Genomic DNA, 12,397 nt, shown 5'->3' on the forward strand with positions numbered 1-12,397 from the left:
GGCTAGCTCTCAGGCCCCCTGATTGTGTACCTGTAATCCAAGTTACTCAGGGGGCTGAGATCACAGGATCAAGGCTCAAAGCCAGCCTGGGCAGAAAAGTTCATGGGAGTTTGATCTCCAATTAACCCACCAAAAACCAAACTGGAGGTGTGGCTAAAGTAGTAGAGCACCAGCCATGAGCAAGAAAACTGACGGAGTGTGAGACCCTGAATTCAAGCCCTAGGACTGGCACAAGCAGACAAATGAACAAACAAACAAACAAACAAAACCTGGAGGGGTGCTATGACACTTGGTGGGCAGAGGCCAGGATGTTGCTAAACTCCTACAGGGCCACTGGATAGCCCGCCATAGCAAAGAACCGTGGGGCCCAATATGTCCCTAGGGCCAAGGTAGAGAGATTGTGCATGGGAGAGATGGGACATGTATAAAAATATTAAGCGGCAGTAGTGGGCAGAAGGTAGAGATTTTTTTTTTTATGGGGCCTGGGAGCTGTCCCTCAGCTCTTCAGCTCAAGGCTAGCACTCTACCACTTGAGCCACAATGCCACTTCCGGTTTTCTGGTGGTTTATTGGCGATAAGAATCTCATGGAGGTTCCTGCCCAGGCTGGCTTTGAACTGTAATCCTCAGATCTCAGCCTCCTGAGTAGTTAGGATTCAGGTGTGAGCCACTGGCAGCTGGCTGGTAGAGATATTTTGAAGTTGAGGACAGCATCAAAGCATTTGAATTGCTGCTGATGCCATTACTGAGAAAAGATATACAGGGTGGGTTCTTTTGGAGGGGGAGGGGAGTGATGATCTCAATGATCTCAGGGGGGACATATTTGATCGTCTAAGATAGATCTTCATATATCCATTATTGATCAAACTGTTCCTTTATGAAATCTTTACATATGGCCTGGCCCAAAGCAAGAGTGTAGGAAATGTTGTTGGAAAGAAAGTAGAACCAAGGCCCAGGGGGAGGGAGATTTCATTGGCCTTGAGTTTTACTTTTTGCCCATCACTTCCCTTGGTCCTAAAGCTCTGATCTCCTGACCTCGGCCTTTCTCCTGAGCATCTCTCTTCCCCCACAGAGAACCTCTGGAGCTCCTACCTGACCAAGGGGGTCATTGTGGAAAAGCATGGGATGCCTTCTGTGGACCTGGTAGATGGCGCTCCTGTTGACATGGACCACCCTTATGTCTTCAGTGATATGACCTCCTACTTCACCCTGCTGGTTGGCATCTACTTCCCCTCTGTCACAGGTGAAGGGGAGCTCAGAGAGGGAGGGCTTCTGTTGGGGAATGGATGGGTAGGCGAGAGTCAGTGAGGTCCGGAAGTCTTTGTCCGAAACTGAACCACAGTAGTGGGAATCCACAGCGCAGTCCCTTTGGATAGATGGGAGAATTAAGTCCAGAAGAAACCAAGGACTTACATGAGTCAATATCCTTGTCTGGTGTCCCATGGCCTCAGCCCTTGTCTGAGCTTTTCCTCTGCTCACAGGAATCATGGCCGGCTCTAACCGCTCTGGGGACCTCAGGGACGCACAGAAGTCCATCCCCACTGGTACCATCTTGGCCATCGCCACCACCTCTGCTGTCTGTATCCTGCACTGCTGGGCTTGACACCGGCCTGGGTGGGAAGAATTGGAGAGAGGCTGTGGAGGCTGCGGCCTCGCCTGGCTGGTTTAGGAGGGTGTGTGTCGTGGTGGTGTGGGGAACCTCCACGCTTGGGGATTCTCCTTCATCCTCTGCTGCAGACATCAGCTCCGTGGTTCTGTTTGGAGCCTGCATCGAAGGCGTCGTCCTGCGGGACAAGTAAGCTGATTAGGGTCAAGCATGTTCTGGGGGATGGGTGGGCATAGGAAGCTGAGTTGTGGGAAACAACACTGCGGGGGGGGGGGGGGAAGGGAAGGCACCCGTGGGGTCCCTGGCAGGCTTGCCTTGTTAGTGCTGCATGTCTTCTTTCTCATGTCACTCCAGTTCGAGGTTGCTCGAATGCTGTCTCATTTTCAGTAAGAGAACAGCATTTTCCTGAAGTTTAAGCACTGTTCCTTTATTAATTTACTTAACAAATGCTGGATGTCTCTGGGTTTGTCATTGTCCAAGATTCTAGGGGTGGGGAGGTGTAAAGGTCTTGGGAAGTTATAACCACACTTGCAAATAGACTTTAAGTAAAGAGCAATAGCAGTGGCCTCAAAGTAGAACAGAGGGTGCCGGAGCCCCAGGGGTGTAGAGGCCAGCACCATCTTACAGCACACCCTTTTTCTTTTTCTTTTTTCTTTTTCTTTTCTTTTCTTTTTTTTCTTTTTTTTTTTGGTTCAGTCATGGGGCCTGAACTCTGGGCCTGGGCGCTGTCCCTCAGCTCTTTAGTTCTTTAGTTCAAGGCTAGCGCTCTACCACTTGAGCTACAGCACCATATGCGGCTTTTTCTGTGTATGTGGTGCTGAGGAATCGAACCCAGGGCCTCATGCATGCAAGGCAAGCACTCTACCACTGAGCCACCATCTCCCACATTTCCTTTTTAAGACGCTTCCTAGAGGAAGTGGGCTGCTTTAATAGTCAGTCCTCCTCCACTACCCAAATGGAAAATACACAACAAAATGACATCTGTATCGAACATGTACAGACTTTTTCCCTTGCTATTATTTCCTAAAGAACACAGCATAACAACTACTTATATAGCACTTATATTGAATTAGGTATTATGTGGAACCTAGAGAAACACTTCAACTATGCAGGAAAATTGCACTGGTTATAGGCAATTACTATATTTTTGTTTTTGTATGCTGGTATTAGGGCTTGAACTTAGGGTCTGGGTGCTGTCCCTGAGTTTTTGGGCTGAAGGCTAGTGCTCTACCACTTGAGCCACAGCTCCATTCTGGCTTTTTGGTAATTAATTGGCGACAAGAGTCTCATGGGCTTTCCTTCCTGGGCTGGCTTCAAACTGTAATGCTCAGATCTTGGCCTCCTGAGTAGCTACGATTATAGGTGTGAACCACTGGCACCTGGCACTGCCCATCCTACATTTTCCTTTCTGAGGTGGTATCGTTGTTAGATGTTCATGGCTTATTTGTTACTTTTTTGTTCTTACACCACCAGGAGATGCCAAGGCCCGCTTTTCACCTGCTCCTATGCTGAGATTTGCCCAGGATAATATAACACTAACAATAACCATTTACCTGCTGGGTACTGGTGGCTCACATCTGTAATCATAGCTACTCAAGAAGCTGAGATCTGAGGATTGCAGTTCGAACACCAGCCCAGACAGGAAAGTCCGTGAGACTCTTAACTTCAATACACTACTCAGAAAAAGCCAGAAGTGACACTATAGGTCAAGTGCAGAGCAATAGGCTTGAGCAAAAGAAGCTCAGGAACAGTGCCCAGGCCCTGAGTTCAAGCCCCACCAAAACAAACAAACAGAAAACAACTATAACAACAAAAACATCTACTACAGTCACAGTACCTTGTTCTGGACATGGTATTAAAATTTCACATACCATGCTTCCTTTATTCTCACACCAATTACATGACATAGGCTTATAATCATTTTGGAGCTGAGGAAATTGAGACTCAGTAAGGTGACTCGCCAGGGCCCCACCGACAGGACCTGCGCAGGATGTATAGGGCTGTGTGTCTTCTCTGACTCCTCCAGAGCCTCACTCTGTGGTTGGCATACTGCCGGTCCTGCCATTGGATAGAAGATCTGCCCCGGACTTCCAGGTAGCATTTCTCAATCAGCATCTCCTGACTTTACTGCTCTATTCCAGGTTTGGTGAAGCTGTGAATGGCAACCTGGTGGTGGGCACCCTGGCCTGGCCATCTCCCTGGGTCATTGTCATCGGCTCCTTCTTCTCCACCTGTGGGGCTGGGCTGCAGAGCCTCACGGGGGCCCCGCGCCTGCTGCAGGCCATCTCCAGGGATGGCATTGTGCCCTTCCTGCAGGTCAGTGTGGGCGGGAAAACAGTGGTTCCCAGGTAGACCACCCAGCTAGAACCCTCCTCAAACTGGGGCCACACCCAGCCTCGAGACCCCTCCTGGGCACGTGTGCTCAGCATTGTACTAAGAGAGATGGACGGGTAGACCTTACTTGGGATTTTGGCCCACAGTCAAAGCCTTCTTTTCTGCTCTTAGGAGAAAAATAAATGTGTCTCTTCTAGCTCCAGCATTAATCAGGGACTCAGAGAGGCTGTCAAAGGGTGATGCTTTTTTTTTTTTTTTTTAAGATTTATAGCTTGGTAGCCCACACCTATAATCTTAGCTACTTAATAGGCTGGTTGAGTGTGGGCAGACAAATCTAAAAGACTCTTATCTCCAATGAGCCAGCAAAAAGCCAGTAGTAAAGGCATGGCACAGTGGTAGAGCTCGTGTGAAAAAGCCAAGGGAGACTGAGAGGCCCTGAGTTCAAGCCCCAGTAGCAGCACAAAAATAAATGATTTATGAGCACACGGTCACAGCCACTAACTGAACTCTTGATAGCTCCTCTTCCATCTGCCGCATTGGAGCATCTTCCTCCCTCAGGGGTCATCTGAACATCGTTGCACCAGGGATTCATGTCAAAGTGGGCAAGGCACAGCAGAAACCTTCTCTCTCTGCTTCCTGATGCTCAAGCCTGGGAGAGACAGACAAAATTTTCATAAGGCCTCAGCCCTTTGATAATGGTTGCTCTGTCCCTAGGTCTTTGGCCATGGCAAAGCCAATGGAGAGCCAACCTGGGCACTGCTGCTGACTGCCTGCATCTGTGAGATCGGCATCCTCATTGCCTCTCTGGATGAGGTCGCCCCCATCCTGTCCATGTGCGTGCCTATCCTCGTGTCCTCTGTGTGGACTCCCTGGGCCTCTCTACCTGGAGACATGACAACCCATTCAAACACCTTACAGCCCCAGAAAGTGCCTTGCTGGTCAAAGCAGCCCATCCTTTGCTCTACAGAGAAGCACCCCCCCCCCCACCATGGTGTATAATACACCAGGGTGTATTATAAACAGACATGACCTTTGAACTCCTTTCTTACACACCAGAGTGTGATTAGCCGCCTTTCAATTTATTCCCCCTCGGTCCCTCTCTTCCCTTTTATGTCTCCATTTCTGTTTCTGTGACCTGCCTCTTGAGGTCTTCCTGTGTTCTAGGTTCTTCCTAATGTGCTACATGTTTGTGAACTTGGCCTGTGCGGTGCAGACGCTGCTTCGGACGCCCAACTGGAGGCCACGCTTTCGATATTACCACTGGTGGGTGTCTCTGTCCCCCACTGCCATCCCCAAAATCATTTCTGACCTCCACCCAGGGCCCCATGTCCCCTAGGATCCAAACCTAAATGTGGCGTCCCATTTCCTCCAGCATTTGTAGCCAGCTAGCATGACAAAGACCCCAGAGAGGATCTTTTAATTCTAAATAATAATACAACGCAATCAGAAACAGCCATCCCTGTCTCTGATGCTCCGCCCCTTACAAGATGGTATGGAGGTTAAGAGTCAGCCTGACCTGACTTCAAAACACGACTTCCACTTCCTGCCTGTGAAGAACTGGCCTAGTGCTGTAGTGTCACTGAAAATCAATTTCCCTGCTCCTGAAATGGACATGGTCACCGTCACTGTACTGCTTTGCTGGGGTCTTGGTGAGCACCCCAGGAAAATGCTTTTCTTCTTCTTCTTTTTTTTTTTTTTGGTTGGTCGTGGGGCCTGAACTTTGGGGCTGGGTGCTGTCCCTCAGCTCTTCAGCTCAAGGCTAGCGCTCTACCACTTGAGCCACAGTGCTACTTCTGCCCATGTGATGCTGAGGAATCGAACCCAGGGCCTCATGCATGCAAAGCAAGTGCTCTACCGCCGAGCCACCTTCCCAGCCCAGGAAAATGCTTATCCCAAGGAGCTGAAGGTCTTTCTTAATGGCTTGGTGCTTGGACATGCACCCTATAAAAAGGAAACTGAACTCAAATAGGGGACAGACAGGACTGATCCAGGCCACCCAGCAAGACTTGGGGATAACACAGCTAGCAACAGGGAAGCCCGCACTTCCTGGTGTTTCTGCATTGCTGGTGGCTTCTTCCTGGAGCTTCTTCTAGCGTCTCTAGAGCCCTGTCTCAGAGCCCACCCAGCTGGGGCTCTCTGGCAGAGTTAAGACATGGGAGAAGGGACCGTGGTGACTCAGGAGTCAGGTGGAGCTGTGTTGTCTGTGGCTCAAAGATCTCATGGCGACAGTAGTGTGAGATTCCCTAGACCTGAGTGTAGTCACCCATGTCTTGGCCAGCAACCACTCGTAACTCTTGTTAGTCAGTCCATCTCCAGCCACAGCCCTGCCAGGGCTCAGAGTCTGGTCTCTCTTTGTCCAGGACCCTCTCGTTCTTGGGCATGAGCCTCTGCCTGGCCCTCATGTTCATCTGCTCCTGGTATTACGCCCTTGTGGCCATGCTCATTGCTGGCCTCATCTACAAATACATCGAGTACCGTGGGTAGGTGTGGGGATGGGGCCTGAAAGGCTGAAGGGTAAAAGGTGGAGGGAGGAACAGAAAAGGGTGCTGTGGTGGGGATGTTGGGCATCAGGGTATGAGTGACTTGAAATGGATTAGGGGATGGGACAGAGGCGTTGGGAAGTGGACAGAAAGGGTAAGATAGTAGATTTAGAAGGGATTTTCTATGATAACAGCCAAGACTGGATTGAACCAAGTAGCAAGAGCAACACGGTCACCCTACGTGTGCTAGGGCACTCTAGGGAGTGATGGCCATGCTCTAGACAGCCTGTTCTGTGCGGATGGGTTTCCCTGCCATTCCCCAGCTTTCTGGCCTCATGTGATGATCTCCGTTCTGGTCTCCAGGGCAGAGAAGGAGTGGGGTGATGGGATCCGAGGTCTGTCTCTCAGTGCTGCTCGCTACGCACTCTTACGTCTGGAGGAAGGGCCCCCCCACACCAAGAACTGGAGGTGAGTGGTAAGGGACTCAAGTAGAGACAGACTGGGAGCAGGGCTACACTTATTCTACTTGCTTTGTTTTGCTGAGTGGTATCACACAACCCTGGTCTCTCCTGGCCATATCAAGGCTGAACTGATTTCTAGACATTGGTTCTCCAAATCGACTCACCATGCCAACCTCCCAACCCTGTGCTCACCTATTCATTCATTCATTCATTCTATCCTGTGTTCAGAAAGTTTGTGAATGCATGATCTATAGCAAGCCCTTTCCTGCCTTGGGGATGTAGTGAGCACACAGATCTGTGCAGAAGGTGCCACTGGTGACAGATAAATATTAGAGCATGTAGAATTTGTTCTCTTGCTTTGAGAGCTAAGTGGAGGGAGGAAGAATATTTCTCCTAAGAGATTCTAGATTTCTCCCTCCATTTTTATTTACCTGAAGATCAGAGGCCAGAGAGGACCCAGAATTTTTCCCTGCTACCCTGCCTGGTACTTCCTAACTGAACACCCAGGGCTCCATGCCCAGCCCTCCATCCCTATCCCCAGGTTCCATCTTGCCAAGAGAATGGCGGAACTCTGATTCTACCTAGGACCTGGCTGCCTGTCCTCACGTTGGCCAAACTGAGATTTCCAGACATTGGGTTTTGCATTATGGGCTCCAATTCCCAAATAATCAGCACAGGGTCTAGCCTGGAACGTGTTCTTGGAGAAGGTTATTAGATTGAGGGAGGGGTTGGAGGACTGTGATAGTTAAGTGAATACTATAGAAGGATGTGTACGTGTGTATGTGGATGGGACAGTAGCCGGGATAGATGGATGTGTGAATGTCCAGTGGGTGGTGGATATGTGGGTGATTGAGAGACTGATCCATTGAAGGTAAATTAATAAGGAGATGAGTGAATGATGGGAGGATAAAATGGATGAGTGGGTGGCTGAATGGATAGACAGATGAGCATGGTGGATGGAGAGATGGCGGGTGAGGGTGGATGGATACGTGGGAAAGATGGTTGGCTTGTCACTCAGGAAAATGGATGCAGGATGTTCAGGTGTTTGGGTGGGTGCTGGGCACAGGTGGCTGGGGCACAGGGCACAATGGTCAGGTGAGCTGCGGATGGGTGTGTGGTGGGTGGCCAGTTGATGAGTCACATGACTTCACCCTCTTCAGGCCCCAGCTGTTGGTGCTGGTGCGTGTGGACCAGGACCAGAATGTGGTGCACCCACAGCTGCTCTCTCTGACCTCCCAGCTCAAGGCAGGGAAGGGCTTGACCATTGTGGGCTCTGTCCTTGAGGGCACCTTTCTGGACAACCATCCCCAGGCCCAGCGAGCAGAGGAGGTGAGCAGGGCTGTGGTAGGTTGGGGGAGGCCAGGACACTCAGGGAAAGTCTTTGCCTGTCTATACTTTCCTTCCTTGCGCCTTTGGGATCAAAGACTCAGGTGCCTGTCTCCCTGTTACCTGCTCTCGTCTCCATCCACTGGGTCCGTGCCTGCATGCACAGCATGTGTGGCCACTGTGGGCCGGGGCAGCAGGTGTCTGCGTATGGTGCACTGAGAGGTATTTGGAACCTGGTGGGTTCTGGCCTGCAGCTCAGGCCTTTCTCCCCTCAGGATTGTGAATAGGAGTTGAAAGAGAAAAGAGGGCCTGAGGGAGACCAAGGGAGACAGGGGAGGGGCACCTCTAATGGCTTGTGACAGTTGCTGCTTCTGCCTCACTGAGCCGTTCACACCAATCTGTCAGGGCCCTGAGCTGCAGGCCCCGACTGGTCAGTACAATTCAACATGCAGTGACTGAGTGTGCTTGTGGACCAGGCACTGGGCTAGGCACCAGGGAAGAGGAGATGTTTAAGAGCAAGTGCCAGCTGGGCACTGGTGGCTCACGCCTGTAATCCTAGCTACATAGGAGGCTGAGATCTGAGGATCAGTTTGAAGCCAGCTCAGGTAGGAAAGTTCGTGAGACTCTTATCTCCAACTAACCAGCAAGAAAAGCTGGAAATGGAGCTGGAGCTCAAGTGGTAGAGTGCCAGTCTTGAGTGTGCAAAAGATAAGGGAGAATGTGAGGTGAGGCCCTGAGTTCAAGCTTCAGTGCTAGCCCCCAAAGCGACCACTGGTGGAGAGGATGGCACATTTGCAGAAGGCTTCAACCCTGTTGGCTGTCGATGCGTGCTGAGGTAGGGCTCATAGAAGTGGAGCCATGCAATGTATTAGTGTGATGACATGCCACACGGCATAGCAAGCTCTCACATGCATGTGTGCTATCATTCTTCCTGTTCCTACGTGGGGTGGCTGTCATGACCCCCCATTTGGCAGATAAGGACAGAGGTTGGGTGACTTGGCCACGGTCACAGCCAGGAGGTGACAGAGATGGAAATTAACCTCTCTCTGTTTGACATCAAGGCCCTGGTTGAGAGAGTTAGGGGTGAATGAGACTTCCTGGACCAGGCTCCCCACAATAACAGCCATGTGTCCTTCAGCAAGCCTTAATTTCTTTAAGCCTCAATTTCCTCATTGATGAAACAGGAATAAGAAAATAAAAACCACTTTTCTCCTAGTGTAGACTAAACATGCCCTTCAAGAGTTTATCATTATTGTTAAAATAAAATGGTTTTGGTCAAGTGCTGGTGACTCACACCTGTAATCCGACTTATTTAAGAGGCTAAGATGTGAGGACTGTGATTCAAAGCCAGCCCAGGAAAGTTCATGAGACTCTTATCTCCAATTAACCAGCAAAAAAGGCAGAAATGGAGCTATGGCTCACGTGGTAGAGCACTAGCCTTGAGCTAAGGGACAGCACTCAGGCCTTGAGTTCAAGCTCCAGTCATGGCACGCGCACACACACACACACACACACACACACACACACACACACACACAATGGTTTGTCTGGCCACACAGAGAAACTCAGCTTAATTCTTGTGTAGGTGGAGGGTGGTGACATTTGGGCGGGGCGAGCCAGGACGTAATGTACAGCGAGGACAAAAGGTGTCGGGGGCTGAGGAGATGTGTCAGGCGAGGGGGCTTTGTGAGCCACAGCAGGGTGGAAGGAAGGGAGGGGGCAGTCATGATTCATTGGCAGGAACGAGGACCGTAGGTGATGGGGAGCCATGCATCATTCTGGTGCTAGAACTGAGCTTCAGGAAGATAGGGGTGAATGGAGGGAAGGTGGGAGAGAGGCTGCTAGGGACCCAATACGTTGCCAGGACACTAAGGCTGCTCCTCTCCACTGCCCCCTCCCCCCACCCCCAGTCGATCCGGCGCCTGATGGAGGCAGAGAAGGTGAAGGGTTTCTGCCAGGTGGTGATCTCCTCCAACCTGCGCGACGGCGTGTCCCACCTCATCCAGTCCGGAGGCCTCGGAGGACTGCAGCACAACACAGTGCTGGTTGGCTGGCCCCGTAACTGGCGGCAGAAGGAAGATCATCAGACCTGGAGAAACTTCATCGGTGATTCCCATGGGCTGGGGAGGGCGCCGGCTGGCAGTGGGTTTCTTTGGGCCTGAGGATTTCTCCAAGCTCAGCACATGGGTGGATTCAGCATGGGCACGTGTACCTGGTGCTGGGACTCAGCTGTGAATGGGACAGTCTTGGTACTGGCATGGCCGCCAGGCCCTGGGAGGGGGACAGGGCAGAGCACGGGGAAGACACAGCTTCAGAGGCAGTGGTCAGGGTCGGCGTCTCAGCTCTGGTCCATCTCCACGCTGTGACTGCACTCCTGTGAGTCACCAGACTCTCTGACAAGAATACAACACCGAAGAGCAGTACAACAGACAGTGACAGAATGGATTCTGAGCACCAGACAAGTCGACGCTTTCTCTAATTTTCCCATTAGTTGTCTGAGAGCCAGACACTGCTATCTCCATTTTATCAGAGTGACCCCGAGAGATGAAGGGATTCGTCTAGATCATGTAGACAAGAGGAGGCCCTGGTGACTCCAAACAACCCTGTTTCCTTTAAGGAAGGACTCAGCAAACTGACATATTATAGACTTTTAGCCACCAATAGCCAGGTGGTGTCACTGCCATTTGTCAGGTGGGAAACTGAGGCTCAGAGAGGTTGATAGGCTTTTCCACATCCAATAACTACTTGAGGAGAATCGGGCAGATGCTGGCGGCTCAGCCTAAGGCCTAGGCCAGGCGGGCGGGCAGGGAGCTGGGGGGATGGGGGGAGGAGAGGAGACTTAGTGGTTGCTGCTGGGAGCCAAGGGGACCGAGAGTTACCATCCTCCCTCTGCCTCCTTGACCTCCCCAGAACTGGTCCGGGAAACCACAGCTGGCCATCTGGCCCTGCTGGTCACCAAGAACGTGTCCATGTTCCCCGGGAACCCGGAGCGCTTCTCTGAGGGCAGCATCGACGTCTGGTGGATCGTGCACGACGGAGGCATGCTCATGCTGCTGCCCTTCCTGCTGCGCCACCACAAGGTGGGAGCGCCTGCGAGCACGGTTCAGGGCCCGGGCCAGGGCCAGGGCCAGAGCCGGAGGAGCGACTGCGCGTGCGCATGCATATGCCTGCGAGCACGGTTCAGGGCCCGGGCCAGGGCCCGGGCCAGGGCCAGAGCCAGGGCCAGGGCCAGAGCCGGAGGAGCGACTGCGTGTGCGCATGCATGTGCCTGCGAGCACGGTTCAGGGCCAGAGCCGGAGGAGCAACTGCGCGTGCGTGTGCCTGCGAGCACGGTTCAGGGCCAGAGCCAGAGGAGCGACTGCGCGTGCGCATACGTGTGCCTGTGAGCACGGTTCAGGGCCAGAGCCGGAGGAGCGACTGCGCATGCGCGTACGTGTGCCTGCGAGCACAGTTCAGGGCCAGGGCCAGAGCCCGAGGCCTCGTCCTTCCTCCCCGGTGAGCTCTGACCACCTCCTTCACTCGGGAGGTCAGGAACTGCTGCGTTAACCCGATAACCCCGAGAGGTGCACTGCAAAGAAAGAGGTCAGTGCTCAACCCAAGCAAATATACATGACACTTCAATAGGGGACCCTCAGGCCTGGGCCAGGGGGTCTTTGTGGGGCAGGACTCCTGAGAGGGGGGTTCAGGTCAGTGGGTATGTGGGAGGGGCAAGGGGACAGGCCCCTTTGACTGAGGTTGCTTTTTTGTTGTTGTTGTTGGTTGTGGGGCTTGAACTCTGGGCCTGGGCGCTGTCCCTGCGCTCTTCAGCTCAAGGCGAGCGCTCTACCTCTTGAGCCGTAGCACCACTTCCGGTTTTATTGGCGATAAGAGTCTCACAGTTTCCTGCCCAAGCTGGCTTTGAACTGTGATCCTCAGATCTCAGCCTCCTGAGTAGTTAGGATTGCAGGCATGAACAACCAGCACCTGGCCTGAGGTTGTTTTTTTGTTTTTTGTTCTTTTTTGAAATGGAACTAGGGCTTGAACTTGGGGCCCATGGTCACTGTCCCTTAGCTTTTCCTTTCAAGGCTGGTGTTCTACCACTTGAGCCACAACTCTACTTTGGCTTTTTGGCAGTTAATTGGAGATAAGAGTCTAACAGACTTTCCAGGCTGCCTTTGAACCATGAACCTCAGATGTCAGCACCAACCTCCCC

The 12,397-nt window shown here is 52.0% G+C and overlaps 1 protein-coding gene across 2 annotated transcripts in view; it reads left to right on the forward strand.

Moving 5' to 3' along the window:
- Nucleotides 1-12,397, forward strand: part of Slc12a5 (solute carrier family 12 member 5) — a 41,659-nt gene that overhangs the window by 22,627 nt on the left and 6,635 nt on the right. For both annotated transcript variants that reach the window (XM_069989882.1, XM_069989883.1), the window contains exons 9-19: nucleotides 1,071-1,241; nucleotides 1,480-1,578; nucleotides 1,736-1,793; nucleotides 3,746-3,920; nucleotides 4,653-4,771; nucleotides 5,103-5,201; nucleotides 6,299-6,418; nucleotides 6,782-6,886; nucleotides 8,040-8,208; nucleotides 10,116-10,311; nucleotides 11,116-11,285. In XM_069989882.1, the coding sequence (XP_069845983.1) occupies nucleotides 1,071-1,241; nucleotides 1,480-1,578; nucleotides 1,736-1,793; nucleotides 3,746-3,920; nucleotides 4,653-4,771; nucleotides 5,103-5,201; nucleotides 6,299-6,418; nucleotides 6,782-6,886; nucleotides 8,040-8,208; nucleotides 10,116-10,311; nucleotides 11,116-11,285 (1,481 nt within the window). The remainder of the gene's footprint in view (nucleotides 1-1,070; nucleotides 1,242-1,479; nucleotides 1,579-1,735; nucleotides 1,794-3,745; nucleotides 3,921-4,652; nucleotides 4,772-5,102; nucleotides 5,202-6,298; nucleotides 6,419-6,781; nucleotides 6,887-8,039; nucleotides 8,209-10,115; nucleotides 10,312-11,115; nucleotides 11,286-12,397) is intronic.

The sequence above is a fragment of the Dipodomys merriami genome, unplaced genomic scaffold (assembly GCF_024711535.1).
Source record: "Dipodomys merriami isolate MVZ:Mamm:240054 unplaced genomic scaffold, mDipMer1.0.p SCAF_39, whole genome shotgun sequence".
NCBI classification, from domain to species: Eukaryota; Metazoa; Chordata; class Mammalia; order Rodentia; family Heteromyidae; genus Dipodomys; species Dipodomys merriami.